General features: G+C 47.8%; 1 protein-coding gene across 1 annotated transcript in view; it reads left to right on the plus strand.

Moving 5' to 3' along the window:
- LOC125946744 (uncharacterized) overlaps window positions 1-4,050 on the plus strand; it is a 47,528-nt gene extending 43,478 nt beyond the window's left edge. The window contains exon 5 of the mRNA XM_049670642.1: window positions 3,913-4,050. Coding sequence (XP_049526599.1) covers window positions 3,913-3,953 — 41 coding nt within the window. The 3' untranslated portion in view covers window positions 3,954-4,050. The remainder of the gene's footprint in view (window positions 1-3,912) is intronic.
- Window positions 4,051-19,443: the final 15,393 nt, after the last annotated feature.

The raw sequence follows: 19,443 nt of genomic DNA on the forward strand, positions 1-19,443 counted from the left end.
ATGATTCTTGCTCGCTTAGAATGGTACCTCGAGCGATTCAACATCTATCCGGATGCCATGGCTGGCTTTCGTCGAGGTCGCTCGTCCATCTACAATGTTATTGACCTTGTTACCTGGGTCACAGAACAGAAAATCCTCAAGCGCCTACCAGTTGCACTTTTTCTCGATGTCAAAGGAGCATACGACAACGTCGCCCATGAGGCCATACTGAACGCACTTGAGGCTGTGGGAGTTGGTGGCCGGATGTATCAATGGATGCAGGACTATTTGACCGAGATGTGCTTTTTCTTACAGAGTGAAGACGGCCCAACTTCGGAACATTATATCTGCCGTGGTGTGCCACAGGGTGGAGTGTTGAGCCCTATATTGTTCAACCTTGTCTTAGTGGGACTTGTGAAGTATTTACCGCGGACAGTTCATGTCTCTATATACGCCGACGACATTTGCATCTGGGCCTCTGCAGTGACTCGGCGTCAGGTGCGGGCCATGCTTCAGCGGGCGGCAACCATGACGGCGTCTTATCTACAAGAACAAGGCCTCACTGTGTCTACAGAAAAGTGCGCATTGGTTGGCTTTACGCGCAAACAAATGTCCGTGTATCCTGTTTCAATCAACGGTCAAGCTGTGTCCTATGTTAAGACGCATCGCTTTCTGGGTGTCATCATCGACCGCAACCTCTCGTGGACTCCTCGCTGCGTATACCTGAAGAAGAAGGTAAATGGTATTGCTCAGGTATTTAAATTTCTCTGCGGGAAAAATTGGGGTGCACCAGTCCATTCTATGCTGCAGCTGTACAGGGTACTGTTCCTGGGACTCCTGGTAAGATACAAAAAAACAAGGAAATCAACAGGCGTAATTATACAGGACAACATATTATCGGGCATGAAACTATTTACAAAGAAGAAAACACTTCAATTCATATTTGAATGTATTCAATGATGATGTTTGTTTAAGAGAATGTGGTAGGTCATTCCATATTTTGATCGCTGAAAACGAGGACGTCATTTTTCCATAGTTGGTGCAACATTTAGGTAGGAGAAAGTTGTTATTATGAGCAAACCTAGTGGAATTGGTATTAGTAAGTAAGTTGAAGTCTACAAATTCGTAAGCAAGCTGTTTGTTAAGCAATTTAAAGAAGATAATACTTAAATGATACTTAAACAAGCCAGATACAGGTAGAATAGAGTTAGCCTTAAGGAGCGGGAGAGCATCTGAAAAAAAGGAACTGTTGGTGATTATACGAATGGCCTGGTTCTGTATGTGTTGAATAGACAAGAGGTGACAGCTATATGTGTTTCCCCAGGATGCAATACCGTAGGTGATATGACTATGAATGAATGCAAAGTATAGAGATAGTAATGCGTTTTCTGAAAAAAATGCTCGTGATTTAATCAATGCTCTTATGCCGTAAGCTGTTTTTTGTTTAACAAGTGCAATATGATTAGTAAATTTCAAGTTAGGATCTAGTTGTATGCCAAGGAATGACACACAGTCCGCGGCAGCAATAAGATGACTGTCGAGGGTAACTTGGGGTATACAAGGTAACATTCTCTGTTTTGTTTTAAATATCATGAACTGAGTTTTAACCGGGTTTAAAATTAAGTGATTCAACTGACACCATTCTACGACTTTCGCTAGTTCATTGTTCAGTTTAAGGATTAAGCTTGGTAAAGACTTGTCTGACAGGGAAATGGTGGTATCATCAGCATATAGGATTGTATTAGAAATACTAAGAAAATCAGATAAGTCATTAATGTAAATGCAAAACAACAACGGTCCCAGTATTGAGCCCTGTGGTACCCCTTGATTAATTACTTTTGATTCGGAATAATACAGTCTGCCAGTTTTATCAAATACATGCAAGACGAACATTCGCGCTCTGGAGAGCATACAAGGTCAAGCCCTACGCACGTGTTCAGGGCTGCCTCGGTGCACCTCAACAACAGCAACAATCGCGAGAGACCATACGATCCAGACACACGTAGCTGCCGACTCCCTCAGAGCGCACATTCGTCATCTGTCAAGGATCCCCGACCATCACTTAGCTTCCCTACCAGCGGAGAGACCTCAAGCGACCTTTTTAAAAGTGATTAGCGGCCACCAAGAGTGGATACCGTCATCTTTTACACCGGCGGCGAAGCCTTCATCTCCCCTGTGGTGCCTGCGACAGCCTCAAGTGAATTTTACTATTCCCGGAATCACCAAGAAGGCCAATCATCCATCGCTGGCTCTGAAGCAACTGACGCTCCTATTAATGCACCAGATATATCATGACTAGATACATATGTATACCGACGGTTCGACCTCACCTTCCAGCTCAACTGCCGCATTCGTCGTTCCAGCCAAGCAAGTTGCAGTTAAATTCAAATTATCACATATGACTACATCTACGTCGGCAGAACTTGCAGCCCTCCATGCAGCTGTGACCTACGTCAAAGAAGAGCCGGCACAGAAATGGGTCATATTCTGTGACTCTAAGGCAGCCCTTCACAGTATCAAGCCAGCCTTACATCACAGAACTTACGAGCAGATGATATCCGACATCATGGAAGTACATACCCATGCTCTGGAAACAGGACACATCATAGTGTTCCAGTGGATTCCTGCTCACTGTGGCATCATCGGCAACGACATTGCTGACAGGGCTGCCTGATCTGCTCACGAAGACACCCAGACGCGTACAATACCTTTGGCGAGGACGGACACTGCCAGGGAACTTCGTCTGCTTGCACGCAAAAAGTCACAAGCTTTATGGAGTTCAAGTGCCTTCAATTGCCGATTGTACAAGTTGGACCCCTTGTTGCGTCTACAATTGCCATCTAGCCTTTCCAGCGGCGAAACAACCTTGCTGTGCCGCTTGTGGCTGGGAGTGGCGTTCACGAACGCTTACTCCTTCCGTATGGGAATGGCCGAGAGCCCGATGTGCGACTCCTGTATGTGCGAGGAAACCATCGAGCACCTATTGTGTACCTGTCCTCGCTATGACATGCAACGCCTCTCTCTCAGGACCACTTTAAACCGACTGGACTCGAGACCCTTCTCTGAGTCAAAGATACTCGGACCGTGGCTACACCCGTCACTAGCACAAAAAGCGATGCGTGCATTAGTGCAGTATTTGAAGTGCACCGGTTTAAGAGACCGCCTATTGTGTCCCTGTACATCGTCCTACGTGTACTCAGTGCTCATTCTCTCCCTATTTTATTCTTTCTATTCCCCCTTTCTCTCACCCCTAGTGCAGGGTAGCAAACCGGACGCTCTTCTGGTTGACCTCCCTGCCTTTCCTCTCCTTGCTCTCTCTCTCTCTCTCTCTTTGAACATGTCTTATTATTTACGAAATTAGGAAGAATTAGGAGACTCCTCGTGGAACAACTGCCCAGTCCTACTAAATGTATCGCGTGTCCATATAATTTCATCATTCCTTATTCAAAATTATCATGGTCAAATGATCCACGCTATGAAATGCCACACCAGCAAGGCTGGACATCGATCCTTACTTTTCAGAGGCTTAAAAATGATAAATGGCTATGTGGTAAAGCACATTTTGGTAACAAATATACACCACCTTCACTTGACTGGAATGGATAGAGGCGATTGTGCGTAGCCATGCTATTGTAACATGCGTGCAGAAATACAGGAGAGCCTTGGGGCTAATACATGTTAATATAGTGAAGAATTAACTGTGATTTGATAGTGCATTTTATTCGAAAGAGAATGCTGCAATAAGTTTTGTGCAACTGTAAGCAATACGAGAAGGAGTGAAAGATTACTTGTGATATATGGATTTGTACCGTACATGTGAACGTGTACCCGATCGCCAATACGCATTTTTCCACTTGAAACAATTTTATGTTCAGCACAGAAGCTAAGTCATTGTGGCTGATTAACTGCAAACTCCTGTGTTCCCTTTTACAGAGCACAAGGATGAACTTTATTTTAACGCACCTTTACACTGAATGGATCATAATAGAACACGTGCAAAATTGCAGATTTACACAGAAATTATTGGGCATTCGTCGCAAAGCTACACCCAATAAACTATATGTTGGTTAAGAAAATAAAAAAAAATGGCAACAAACAGTTCATTACTTTCTTGTGCTGCCTTGCACATGGTGCTAATGAACTAACGTCTATAATGCAGACATTGTGTTCTTTCATTAGAGGTTCGTGCAAGCTCCACTGACGCAACGAACGCACATTCATTGCCTACAAGCTACTGCATGCTGGAATTCATCTGACGGCAACATGGCATAATGCGCTGTCCTACTTGTGACTTGCACTATATGAGCCCGCACTTCATTTTATTGGTCTCTTTCTGTTTAGGCAGTTTTAATTAAGAAATATATATACAAAACCACTTACCACCTAAGCCAATTTGCACGTTCGACCACTGCAGTCATTGCATAGCTTAGTCACTTTGAAATCTTGGTTTTTATTGAGATGAAATACAGGTACTCAGTGCCTGTGTATATTAGCTTATGCACTTAAAATTAAAAAAAATATGACTGTGCGTTAGCTAGCTAGGTTTTCATTACATGGATGACATTTAAGCCATGCCCAACTCAATGAAATGACTTTAGTTTGCTATAGCTCACTGACTTCATAAATATTACCTTACCTGATTTCATAAATAAAGTTTGACCACATAGTGAAGGGGCATCACATTTCCGACCGAGGTTGTTTTGCGTGGGCATTGCTGCCTAGTGTGCCCCGGCAGATCCTCTGTCATCTCTAAAGGCATAAATGCGGTAACACTTCTATTTTCGGGGACATGTTTTTACACCAACAAGAAATGTACACATTATGTAATGTCACTCCAGGTGAGGTGTCTTGTCAAAAATATGACATCATATTGGTTTTCACACAAACCTTCTGCTCTTGAAAACATATCTGATAACCATCTCTGCATAAGGTAAGTCATCATCATCATCAGCCTATATTTATGTCCACTGCAGGACGAAGGCCTCTCCCTGCGATCTCCAATTACCCCTATCTTGAGCTAGCTGATTCCAACTTGCGCCTGGGAATTTCCTAACTTCATCACTCCACCTAGTTTTCTGCCGTCTTCGACGGTGCTTTGCTTCTCTTGGTGTACATTCTCTAACCCTAGTGGTCCACTGGTTATCCATGCTACGCATTACATGGCCTGCCCAGCTGCACTTTTTCCGCTAAATGTCAACTAGAATATTGGCTATCCACGTTTGGTCTGTGATCCACACCGCTCTGTTGCTGTCTCTTAAAGTTAGGCCTAACGTTTTTTGTTCCATCGCCCTTTGCGCAGTCCTTAACTTCTTCTCGAGCTTCTTTGTTAACCTCCAAGTTTCTGCCCCATATGTTAGCACTGGTAGAATGCAATGATTGTAGACTTTTCTTTTCAACGACAGCTGTAATCTCCCAGTCGTGATTTGGTAATGCCTGCCACATGCATTCCAGCCGTAGTTTATTGTATAACTTTCTTTCTCATGATCAAGCTCCCCTGTGAGTTATTGACCTAGATAAACGTACTCCTTTAGAGACTCTAGAGGCTGACTGGCGGTCCTGAATTCTTGTTCCCCTTGCCAGGCTATTGAACATTATCTTTGTCTTCTACATATTAATCTTCAGCGCCTCTCTTACATTTTCTCGGTTAATGTCCTCAATCATTTGTGGTAATTCGTCCCCATTGTTGCTGAATATGACAATGTCATCTGGAAACCGAAGGTTGCCGAGATATTCGCCGTTGATTCTCACTCCTAAGCATTCCCAGTCTAAGAGCTTGAATACTTCTTCTAAGCATGCAGTGAATAGCATTGGAGAGATTGTGTCTCCTTGCCTGACCCATTTCTTGGTAGATAACTCAACTTTTCTTCTAGAGAACCAAGGTTACTGTGCAATCCTTGTAGATTTTTGCCAATATATTCACGTAAGCATCCTGTACTCCTTGGTTACGTACTGCCTCTATGACTGCTGGTATATCTACTGAATCAAATAATTTTTCATAATCTATGAAAGCCATATAGAGAGGTGTACTGTACTCTGTAGATTTCTCGTTTACCTGATTGATGACTAGGATATACTCCATCGCAGAATATCCCTTCCTGAAGCCAGCCTGTTCTCTTGGTTGGCTAAAGTCAAGTGTTGCCCTGATTATATATGAAATTGCCTTGGTGAATATTTCATACAATACTGAGAGCAAGCTAATGGGTCTATAATTCTTCAATTCTTTAATAACGTCTCCCTTATTATGGATTAGTATAAGGTTGGCGTTCTTTGGTGTTCATGGGTAAAAGCAGACCAATTCAGGCTGGTGCTCGCAAACAAATATGCAGCTTTAGAAAAGGAATATAAAGACAACATAGAGGTAATGAATGAAACCGTAACTAGGTTGATCTCAGAAGCAGCAATTGAAGTGGGAGGTAAGGCACCAAGGCAACCAGTAGGTAAGCTCTCCCAAGAAACAAAGGACCTAATAAAGAAACGACAAAACATGAAAGTGTCCAACTCAATAGAGCAGATAGAATTCGCTGAACTGTCAAAACTTATCAACAAGAAGAAAGTAAGGGATATTCGAAATTATAACGTCGGAAAGATTGACGAAACCGAAAATATGGATGCAGCATTAAATCAGTAAGAAGGAAGCTTGGCATAGGGCAAGGCAAGATGTATGCAGTGAAAGATAAGCATAGTAATATCATCAGCAATTTCGAAGACATAGTAAAAGGCATCGGAAGAATTCTATACTGACCTGTACAGTGCCCAAAACAGCCAAGCTACTTTCATTCGAAATAGTGATGAACCGGATACAGAGGCTCCTTCTATAACGAGCGATGAAGTTAGAAGGGCATTGAAAGACATGACCAGGGGAAATGCTGCTGGAGAAGGTGGAATAACAGCAGATTTAATCAAAGATGGATGAGATATCATGCTTGAAAAGCTTGCGGCCCTTTATACGCAATGCCTCACAACTTCAAGTGTACCAGAGAGCTGGAAGAACGCCAACATTATACTATTCCATAAGAAGGGAGACGTTAAAGAATTGAAGAATTACAGACCTATTAGCTTGCTTTCAGTATTGTATAAAATATTCACCAAGGTAATTTTCTATATAATCAGGGCAACACTTCACTTCAGCCAACCAAGAGAACAGGCTGGCTTCAGGAAGGGATATTCTACGATGGATCATATCCATGTCATCAATCAGGTAATCGAGAAATGTGCGGAGTACAATCAACCTCTCTATTTGGCTTTCATAGATTATGAAAAGGAATTTGATTCAGTAGAGATACCAGCAGTGATAGAGGCATTGTGTAATCATGGAGTACAGGAGGCATACGTGAATATCTTAGCGAACTTCTACAAGGATTCCACAGCTACCTTGGTTCTCCACAAGAAAACTAGAAAGTTACCTATCAAGAAAGGGGTCAGGCAAGGAGACACAATCTCTCCAATGCTATTCACTGCATGCTTAGAAGAAGTATTCAAACTCTGAGACTGGGAAGGCTTAGGAGTGAGGATCAACGGCGAATATCTCAGCAACCTTCGGTTTGCAGATATGACATTGTCCTATTCAGCAACAATGGAGAAGAATTACAGCAAATGATTGAGGACCTTAGTCAAGAATGTGTAAGAATTGGGTTGAAGATAAATAAGCAGAAGACCAAGATGATGTTCAATAGCCTGGCAAGGGAACAAGAATTCAGGATCGCCAGTCAGCCTCTAGAGTCTGTGAAGGAATATGTTTATCTAGGTCAATTACTCACAGGGGACCCTGATCATGAGAAAGAAATTTACAGAAGAATAAAATTGGGTTGGAGTGCATACGGCAAGCATTGCCAAATGCTGACTGAGAGCTTACTACTGTCATTGAAAAGAAAAGTGTACAATCATTGCATTCTACCGGTGCTAACATATGGGGTAGAAACTTGGAGGTGAAATGAGCTCGAGAACAGGTTCAAGACCGCAAAAAGAGCGATGGACTGAAAAATGTTAGGACTAACGTTAAGAGTCGCGAAGAGAGCAGTGTGGATCAGAGAACAAACGGGGATAGCCGATATTCTAGTTGACATTAAGCGGAAGAAATTGAGCTTGACAGGCCATGTACTGCGTAGGATGGATAACCGATGGACCATTAGGGTTACAGAATGGATACCAAAAGAATGGAAGAGCAGTCCAGGTCGGCAGAAAACCAGATGGGGTGATGAAGTTACGAAATTTGCAGGCGCAAGTTCGTATACGCTAGCGCAAGACAGGCGTAATTTGCGATCGCAGGGAGAGGCCTTCGTCCTGCAGTGGACATAAAGTATAGGCTGATGGTGATGACGATAAATATTTGTCGCAGTTGCACCTGAAAGGCGAAGCATCAATTGCGATAGGAAATTTGTAGAGAGCTATACGGAGTAATGATAGTAGCTTTATCAGCTGTATAAACTTGGACATGCAGCAGCACCGGCAACACGCAGAACTGTTGTCGTCGCCGTCGGCGTTTTGCCCGCGTTCGCACAAAATGCGGGCGGCATTGGTGACTGTTGCCGGAGCCTCGGATATAAATAGCCACTTGGTGCCGCAGCTAAACGTCGCCTCCCTTCCCTTCCCCCCCCCCCCCCCTACAGCCTTTGGCGCGTCGGAAGAAGGCGCGTTTGCTATACATATATGGTGATTGTAAAGGAGGAAAGAGACGCCTACTTCTGCAGCCCTTAAGGGAGCACGCCGCCGAACGCGCGTTTGTTCTCCGCCGTGGGTTCACTCCCCGTGAAAGCGCGCGTCCCTCGCGCCCTTTCACGCGCACATACAGCGTTCGGCGCGCGGCGACGATTTGATCTCCATTGACGTCATACGCACCCTCACGGCGACGGCGACGCCGGCGGCACAAATCTGCTTTGAAGTGTCCATATAATTGATATCGCAATAAATATGAACATATACAAACATATACAGATATTAGAAACACGCATAGAGGGAGTTCTATACCCACATATTGGTGTGTTCTTTCATGCAGAACACTTGTTTTTTTATTTTTCTATCGCAATCATTCAAGTACACTGCTCTTGCACAGACTTCTTATTTAGGAATCCCATTATGCACAGCATTGCAGTGCCCTTTGCATCCCCGTGTGTGTTATGTTTGTTCACGGCGGATCCAGCCATTTAGGGGCAAAATACTTGCTGAGCAGGCAGTCGTTATCCTCAATAAGGAGCCCCAGCTCTAAGTGCCGTCTCAAGGCCGATTTTCCCCAAACATGGCCATCATGGCAGGGGCCAGGAAACCCGGCATCAATATCTAAGATGCGCAGGTCAGCATCGCACACCTACCAGAAAGTTTCGAATATGATTTCTGTCATACCAGCACAAATTGCTAGTGCAATGTAAGCCCAAGCAGCCACATTACTGCGTAAGAAACAGCACTATTTTTATAATTATTAGAAGTACCCAAAAAATACAGTGGGAGCATGTTCGGCACATCATGGCAAGAATAAACAAAATTATTCTGAATTGTACGTGCAAGTGTTCAGTAACTAACATGGGACAACATTACACCAATTATGACAAGCATGAAGGCAAAAGTAAAGTGTACTTACCACCATAGTGTAAATGGCATAGTGTGCTTTCCTTCTAAAGTAGTTAGTCTTGACCACGTCTGGGTTAGTCCTTAAAGGCGCCGTATTTCCTACGTACGTTCCGTCGACAAACCCGATGACGTTTGTAATGTTCCCGCGAAGTAGGAAGCGTTCTTTTATATGAGTATTTGCCCGCTCAGCCGCAGTCTTCGGGAAAGCCGGCCACTGCTTACGCACTGCCGCATCGATAAGCACGTCAGACAAATTTCTGACACAGTGGTTTGATTACGTCCAATGTAACGCTGGGCGCCGACGATTCCCTGAAAACTCCCAGTCCCGTAGAAACGGAGGGCGCAGAGGACTTGCTCTTCGACTGTGAGCGAATGAAGCCCTTCACGCTGTCTCCGCAGACGAGGGTCTTCGCCTGGCTCGTCACAGAGCCAGCGCACTCATGTTTTCGCAAGGTGAAAATTACTCTGAAACTCCTCGTCGGTCATGTACTATAGGCGTCAAATGGAACGCGAACAGAGGAGCGCGTGTCCGTACCATACCTGAAGGTATAGTGCGCGCCGTCCTGTCCACATCATTGACAGGCAATCACATCCAGTTTGACCGCACTGCGAGGTGATGCTGCCTCTTTTCGTTGCTGTTCTGGTTCCCTTTTACATGAAAGCGCTATCCACCGCTCACGGCTGGCTGATCCCGTTGATAACGTCTACGTCTACAGCCACATAGGCAAGTAGACGTATAGTGCACTAGAAAAGTTAAGAAAAGATAACTAGTAGGCGCGTTCCCTTGGGGACAGGAAGTGTTGTATTGTCCTCTTGCGGGCGGCATGAAGCTGCGCAGCTCAGCCGCTTTTAGGCTGGAGTGGCCACTCTTGTAATCCGTATGTCACTCTATGCTGGCACTTCCCAGCTAACTTTTCTCGCCACCACCAGGAGCCGCTACTAAACCTCAAACTCCAGAGCAAGACGCCCATAGTCGAGCGCACCAGCGCAGCCAACGTAACCGGCGGCTTCCGACGCGCCCCGACAAGCCCGGCATAAAGAAAGGAATTTAACAAGAGCCTAGAGCCCAGCGGCCGAATTGACTGCAGCGCACCAAGCGGTCGGCATCAATCACTTCCGTTTTCGGTTTTGGGCACGCGCCTTTTGAACGCTAGCGAGCACACCGGCTGCGACCTTTTTTTTTTTTTTGCTCGACCGCGCATGGTCGTCAGGCGGAATCGGCTGATTATAGGTAAAAATGATTGCCAACGATCTTGGCACGTCCCATCGAATCTGTGCCACGTGCGATTTCACAAAGTACACGCAAGACTCCTTGTGAAATGAGGAAACATTTATTTTGCTCTATATAAAAGCTCGTTCCGCGCTTTTTGTGCGTTCATCCAACGTTGTGACCCCAGGCAAACAGTAGTACCTGTATGAAGTTCCACCGGACGGCATCATCTGAAAAAAAAAGTAAATTACAAGCATAGTACATTTACAAGCACGTAACATCATGTGTCATTTTGGTATTTAGACATAGGAGTACTGCGTGTAGAGGCAAAACGCGCGAAATCAGTGAATGGGTGGCATTACAAACAAAAGCAATTCGCTTTTACATACGTGGCGTAGAAATTACCCGACTCATCAGAAAACAATACCATATGTAGTGAAGAAGAGGGATGATGCACTGGGGCATCCTTACCAGCGCTGTCTAGTGGGTCAGTCTCTCCAGCGCATCGCTCGGACTACGCCGCTCGCACTCGCGGTTCCTTGAACTGATCCAACGGTTGGCCCTAAGGCATGTGTGCAATAAACGCCTTTACAAGTGGTGGAAAGTGCTACGCTCGAACGCATCCTGGAGCTTCGATCCCGTACCCTCTCTTCAACCATGTCTCAGGACGCATCTAAGCCGACGTCCCAGCAAACGCCTCCTGCACCCTCCGTCGTGTGCTCTGGTCTACCTCGCCACAAGGATCCTCCTGTTTTCAGTAGCACCGACGACACCGACGTGGAGGACTGGCGGTCGACGTACGAGAGAGTAAGCGTCATCAATAAATGGGACGATGCCCTGAAACTCAGCAACGTGCTCTTTTACCTCACCGGCGTGGCAAGCCTCTGGTACAACAACCACGAGACGGAAGTTCCGACATGGTCCGCGTTCAGGACCTCCTTAGTAGCCGTGTTTGTCGTCCTGCTGCGCGCAAGGTGCGAGCAGAAGCCCGCTTGCGAGAACGAGCCCAACAGCCGGGTGAGTCCTTCACTAGCTACACCGAGGATATCCTGGACTTGTATAAGCGCGTGGACGCCAAGATGTCGGAATCGTACAGAATCAAACGTTATGAAAGGAATCGAGGACCCCGCTTTCAACATGCTGCTCGCTAAGAATCCGCAATCCGTCACGGAGATCGTTACGCTATGCCAAAGTTACGAGGAGCTACGCAGCAGGCAGCGCTCGTTGACTCGTCGGTCTTCATCACGCGACGAACACATTGCTGGTCTGGCTACCATCTTCGACCAGACCGCACTGCTTGCGGAAATGAAGGCATTCAATTGGGAGGACGTCGCCCGCCAACTCTCCTTGGTACCATTTGCTCAGCCGCCGCATGTGCCGAGGTCCGCTTCGACTGTCGTGCATCCGCTCCGCCACGCCATCGAGCAAGAAATCGCCGAGGTCTTGCCCAACCAACGCCACCATGTTCCTGCGCCTGTGCCACCGCGATATACCGAGGTCCTGGCACCACCCCAACAGGCACCGACACCAGCACCACTCAGCTACGCTGAAGTCGTCGTGAGACCCCACCCACTCTCTGCTCAGGTGCCCCTCACTAATGCCGACGTCGTGGCTCGGCCACCGGTGCAGCCCGTTATAATCCTATCACCAGCCGCTCCATCCAGGGCGTGCTCCGACGTGGACGGGACCAGCTACAGCGAACCGGTGGCGTACCTCTGAAAACCGGCCTATATGCTTTGCCTGCGGCTACGCCGGTCACGTGGCCCGTTTTTATGATCGTGTGCAGCCGCCCAGCATCGAAGCCTCCATGACGAACCGTGCGCCCCGTCCATATTACGACCCACCATCCGGTGTGTCACCGACATACCACCCGCCGCCGAACACCCGCCGTTCCTCATCTCCACGCCGGCGCTCGTTATCGCCGATGCGGCCTCGTGCCGCCCCTCGGGATGAGGAAAACAGTCGCAGTACCAGAGGCGAGGGCTGCGGCAACGTCGAAGTGCACAAGTCCTCATTGCAGCCCATCCAATGTGATAGACGTCTTTGTCGACGGTGTCCGCGCGTCTGCACTCGTGGACACAGGAGCAGCCGTATGTGTTATGGACGCTACACTTTGCCGCTTACTTCGAAAAGTCACGACGCCCCTGTCCGGACTATCCCTTCGCACAGCCAGTTCTCAGCATATTCGACCCTTGGCGTGTTGCACTGCTCGTGTAGAAATTCAGGAAGTTGTATACGCCATAGCTCATCATTTCCTCCTGCTCTCACGATGTCATCCTCGGCAGGGATTTTCTCTCGCGCCACAATGCCGTTATCGATTGCGCACGGGCCGAAATAGAACTATTTCCGCTGCTAGATTTCACGCCCACTGACGGTCCGTCGCTTTCCAGGAAACTTATCGTCGAAGCCGACACTCAGGTTGCTCCCAACACTTCAATGATCGTGTCCATGCATTGCAGTGGCCTCTCGGACGCCATTGCATTACTTTCGCCATCTGGCCGTTTCCTCGCAACGAAGGGCCTGTTGCTACCTTTTGCGACCGTGGACATCACCAAGGGCACTAGCGCAATTTTCGTTTGCAACCCGTGCCCATACTCCGTCATGCTGCTCCGAGGAGAATGTGTTGGTACCGTGGAAGCCATCGACGACGTGCAAGTTATCGACGTGTCCGACTACCCAAATTGCGCAACCTACCCTACGCTCAGTGCCGTTTCTACACAAGACGCGTTCTCCAGAGATGTATTTGGTTCCTCCATCGCTAGAACCCTTACAGTGGCCCAGCGTTCCCAGCTGCTTTCCCTCTTGGAAGAATTTCGTTTGTCTTTCGACGTGGGGCAAGCTTCCCGGGGTCGGACTTCAACTGTCACGCATCACATCGACACTGGCTCTCACCCACCATTTCGACAACACCCGTATCGCGTTTCTGCCAGCGAACGTCGTGTGATTAACGATCAAGTCGACGACAGCTTCGGCGCGAAGTATCGACCCTCGAAAAGTCCATTGGCTTCGCCTGTCGTCCTTGTTGCAAAGAAGGACGGCTCCGTCGGGTTTTGCGTCTATTATCACCGGCTTAACAAGATCACTCGCAAGGACGTCTATCCTCTGCCACGCATAGACGACGCAATTGACTGCCTGCAAGGAGGCGAGTTCTTTTCATCTCTGGATTTGCGCTCCGGGTATTGCGTAGTGCCTATGGAAGAAGTCGATCGGCCAAAAGCAGCCTTTATCACGCCCGACGGCTTGTACGAGTTCAACGTCATTCCTTTTCGACTCTGTAATGCGCCCGCGACATTTGAGCGCATGATGGACACATTTCTGCGAGGCTTAAAGTGGCACACATGTTTGTGCTATCTTGACGGCATTGTAGTTTTCGCGCCCGATTTCCCCACGCACCTCGAACGCCTCCGGCGTGTTTTGACGTGTTTATCGAACGCCGGCCTACAATTAAACATAAAGAAGTGCCGATTTGCTGCACGGCAACTCATGATACTTGGCTATGTCGTATCCAAGGACGGAATTCTCCCTGACCCCGACAAACTTCGCGCCGTTGCCGAGTTTCCCAAGCCAACGTCCACCAATGAATTGCGCAGTTTCATCGGTCTGGGGTGCGATCGCACAAACAGCTCGCTTTCCGCACGTTCGGTTTCACTGCTACGTCACAAAGTGGGAAAGCTGCGCTACCGCCCCGCTATCTCTGACGGGCGCTGACGCAATCACAATTCTGACCGATCACGAGAAGGCAAGCGAAGGAACGGAAAAGCGAGCTGTTTGCGCGATCGCACCCCTGTGCGCCTACTTCCCGACGCTTCATTCGGAATTTCGCCGCCATCGTATCGTCCCTGACGAAGCTCCTAGGGAGCAACGGGCTGCTCACCTCGTGGTCATCAGAGTGCGACGAGGCGTTGACAAGACTTCGTCGTTTGCTGACTTCCCCTCCAATTTTGCGCCACTACGACCCGACGGCCCCTACAGAGGTCCAAACAGATGCCAGCGGTGTTGGCCTTGGCGCTGTCCTCGCGCAACGCAAGCAAGGGTTCCCTGACTATGTCGTTGCTTATGCCAGCCGAACGCTTACAAAAGCCGATAATAATTACACCGTGACTGAAAAAGAATGTCTCGCGATCATCTGGGCTCTTAATAAGTTTCTGCCATATTTGTATGGCCGCCCATTTGATGTCATCACGGACCACCACGCACTATGTTGGCTGGCGTCGTTGAAAGATCCGTCCGGCCGTCTTGCACGTTGGGCACTTCACCTGCAAGGCTACGACATCCGCGTACTCTACCGCAGCGGACGACACCACTCGGACGCCGATGCCCTCTCGCGCTCTCCATTGGCTGACAACAATATATCTCGGTTGACTGTCTTCCATCGACATTCACACCATCGCTTCCGAGCAGCTCAAGGACCCCTGGATTGCGTCGATTATAGGCTGGCTCTCTGATCCATCTACCAGGTCTACAACCCGCACGTTGCGCCGTCAAGCTCACCATTTCGCCATTCGCGACGACATTCGCAGCTGGGCTGCAACCTTTACCTTGCTCCACCCGGCCCTTCGGGCGCGTCGGTATAGATTTGTACGGGCCCCTTCCCATATCTTCGGCTGGAAACCGCTGGGCCATTGTTGCAGTCGACCATCTTACGCGATACGCTGAAACTGCGGCGCTTCCGGCAGCTACCGCGTGTGACGCGTTGCCTTCTTCCTGCTTCGTCGATTCATCCTACATCATGGGCCACCCCAGGAGCTGCTCAGTGACTGCGGACGGGTCTTCCTCTCCGAAGTAGTCGAAGCTGTTCTCAATGAGTGCCACGTCGTTCATCGCACAGCAACCGCGTACCATCCTCAAACCAATGAACTCGCGGAACAATTCAACCGCACGCTCGGTAACATACTCTCAATGTATGTCTCCTCCGACCACACGAACTGAGACGATAAAATGAAATACGGCTCAAACATCAGTTAGTTTCATTGAATAATTTCAACCGACCTGTTTAACCGCCGGCTACTTGGTCAAACCCCCGTGGTGGGTATGCGCCATGGCATAGAAAGCAAGCAAGCAAGCAACCAACCAACCAACCAACCAAGCAAGCAAGCATGAATGCACGCTCTGGAAGGGTGGGTGTATGGCCTACTGATTACGACGCTCGCTTAGGGACTGTGGGCACGCGTGTTGGAATCGCGTCTCGGTAAGGAAGTGTACTTTCTTTCTTGGTATCACCATTTTTGTTTTGTTTTTTCCTGTTTGGTGGCGCGGCCGGTTGTGCCCCGGTGCCGCGGCGAAACGGCGGTCGTTGGCAACACCCCAAATAAAAAAAACACTGATCCAGTCAGGTAGACTGCTCCCATCCTGATAGTGAGATTATATTTGGATCATTAAAACAGAGATGCCTAGTCACCACCAGCCCAGCGTGTTCTCCGTTCCAACAGCGGCGGCGGGAAGCCAGCGTCGCGTAAACGAACCTCAAGTCTCCGAAGCCAACGTTACGGACAAACCCATACAATCTAGGGAGCGTGTGGCTCAGCGCCTCCTCCCTCGGCGAAAGAAAGTACCTAGAAACATGGTACGCGCGAGCGGCGCATGGCGGCGCAGTGGTCGAGCACGGGGCTTGGGTGCAAATAGAAACACGCATCCGCGGCAGGGGAGTGAATCTTCCTATATCTCCCATTGGCTCTCGTATAGCAGACGCTCAGTCGACGCTAGCGCCTATTTCACTTAGGCCCTAGCGGACGGATGACGGTACTACAGCGGCGAAAAAAAAAAGAAAAGCGGCACGATATTTGTTTTTCGCTCTCCTTCTTGCGCCCTAGCACTTTTTTTCTTCCTTTTTAAGCGAAGCTTTATAGGCTCAAGTGTCGGCGATGGTGGTTGTGTCACGCTGAAAAGTGGGCCGATCCGGCGATAGTGCGGAAAAGGTCCAAGCTCAATGGCACATACCAGGGACAAAAAGAAAGAGATAATGAAATAAAGGGAGAGAGGAAGGAAGAAATAGAGAGAGAAGGAGAGAAAGAGAACGATTGATAGAGAGAGAATGAAATAAACAGAGAGAAAGATCGAAAGAAAGAGAGAGAATTAAATATAAATAGAGAGAAAGAAATAAAAGAAATCACCGCGACGGTCAGATACATGCACGACAAGCTTCGCTTACTTCCATTTTATCGACAGGGGAAGCGCTGGTGATCTTTAGACGCGAAGCAGCTTAGGGCGGGGGTTTTGTCCGTCCCTACCGCGGCGTCCCACAACCACACACCGCATGGGCGTCCCCTCCCCCTTTCTCTCCTCTCCTACGCTCCCCCTTTCTCTCCTCTAGGAATCCTCTACTGTACGGAGCGGCGACCGCGTGCCACACCCCCACAGCGCATGCGCGTCCCCTCACCCTCTCTCTCCTCTCCTACGCTCCCCCCTTTCTCTCCTCTAGGAATCCGAAGCGGCCGGCACGACAGGTGGTGCGACAGCTGCATACTCCCCTGGGGGCAGCCACGGTAGTTCCGCGGTACGGAGCGCGCGCGCCTCATTCTCTCTCCTGTGCAGCGCCGCGATGAGCGCTCGGGCCGCTGCCGCGCAATCATCTCCCGCTCAAGCTAACCATCTCCCCGCTGCTTCGCATCCACACATGGTTCCTATTTAGCGGGAGAAGGAGTAATTTTTTAGGATAACGTTTATTCATTTATCACAGTACCCACAGCGCCATTTCTGGCATTACAGAGGGGGGGGGGGTGGTTGAAGAAGGAAAAGGTGTACAAAGTACTACCGCGCTTAGGCGGCGAAAAAAATAACATTGAGATAGAAAAAACACAAAATTATTAAACATAAAAATTTCACAGCAAGGAAGAAAATGAGTCATTTGATGTTATATATACACTATCTCCTCAGGCATTTTTTTCCAGTCAGAAATTGTTTTCGGAAAGAAAGACATTTTTAAGAGGTCAGTCCGGCACCTGTATGCTTTAACTTTGAGCGAATGGTCTCATCGGACGGACACATACTCAGGGTTAAATATAGATTGGGTTCGGTCAATTCCAGTTCTTGAATGAACTATGCTATGAAAAAAAAATGTGGTTGATCCCTCTTATATAGGAATCGGTATAGAACACGAAAGTGAAACGTGTCTTCACAGAAGTAGTGTAATGTTTATTGCACATTGATATATAATGTCTATTGGTGTTTTGTGGCTAAAGCGCCCTTAGGCGTTGATGCACCCACGCTGACGCCTGGTGGCACGTCTCCTCCATCACGACTACCAACGTCGATGACCATGAGCAACCGTCGTGCATATGGAAGCTGCACTACGCTGCACACGCTAGCACAACGCGAAAGACGAAGCACGTAACTGACACACTAATACAACGCGCAAGACAAAGCACGTAGCTGAATCGTCACGGAGTCAAATCAGCGCGTACAGCGCGTGAGTAATTGCAGCCTCCGCGATCAACTTCAGAAACATTTTCAGAGCTAATTGCGGAGGCCACGCTCCGCTGTGCTGAGTACGGTGAACGCCACCTAGGTGGCGTTGGTAGTGCTTCTTGATGCCAGCGTCCCTTCGAATGCTGGCATCGAGGCGTCGTAGTGCTGAGACCACCGAAGCGTTCACTGTCGGTGCGCGTTAGTGTCATAATGCAGTACTTCTCTTTTCTGCTCGTAGGCGGCGGCACCGCCCCGAGCAAGAGCGCGGGTACACGGAGGAGTGTTAGATATATAAGGCGCGTCTGTGTAGCTCTCTGCAAATGCGTTTGTGGCGCAATGGGTTAAACGCTCGGCGATCTATCGTCGCGGACCGAGAGGTCGTAGGTTCGATTTCCAAATTTTGCATGTTTGTGGAACTTTTTCTTCTTGTTTCTTTCTTTGTATTATGTTCGTGTACATTGTAAGAACGTCATTCCGTATTTCCGTATGACGTATTTCCGTGACGGCAATACGTCAGTGAAGTCTTGGTGGACCCCAGCATAAAACACTTTCGTGTTAAAAATTTAACCGAAGAACTTCCCTACGTTTTTGAAGTGTGTCCCAGCGAAAAGTGTTTTTCGCACTCGATAGGCTGAAAAACCTACCATAGTCATTAAAAACGAAACGAACGTTTCGTTTATCTTAAGCATTTTAAAGAAAAGGTTGTAAAAAAATGCCGTAATAGTCGAAAACCATGGATAAATAATGAATGTTTAAAAATGATCAAAAAGAAAACGAAACTTTTTAGAAGGTTTTTAAAAACTAGAGACCTGTCAGACCTAAAAACATTTAAAGAATTCCGCAACAAAGTAAATGCGTTTATTAGGACAGAAAAAAGAGATTATTTAAGTCAACAATTTAATCCAGACTGCTGCAATGAGAGTGCAAACATCTGGAGGAAGCTTAATACGTTACTTCACAGGACACCTATTTGCTCAGGAATTACGGAAATAAAAATAGATGGCCAGATTGTTAAAGATCTAGAGCTTGCCGAAAAATTTAACCACTTTCTCATAAACGTTGTAAAGCCAACGCAAAAATTACAGCCAACGCTAACTCGTGCAGAGACGACAGAAACAAACAGCATCTTTTTAGAACCAACCGACGATCAAGAAATAGCCTTAACGTTCTCTGCGCTGAAGAACACCAGCGCGCGTGACATAGACGGCTTTCAGATATCTCCGATCAAGCATGTAATCCATATTATAGGTCCTGTGCTCACTCACATTTATAACCTGTGTTTATCGACA

The sequence above is a fragment of the Dermacentor silvarum genome, chromosome 7 (genome assembly GCF_013339745.2).
Source record: "Dermacentor silvarum isolate Dsil-2018 chromosome 7, BIME_Dsil_1.4, whole genome shotgun sequence".
Taxonomy (NCBI): Eukaryota; Metazoa; Arthropoda; class Arachnida; order Ixodida; family Ixodidae; genus Dermacentor; species Dermacentor silvarum.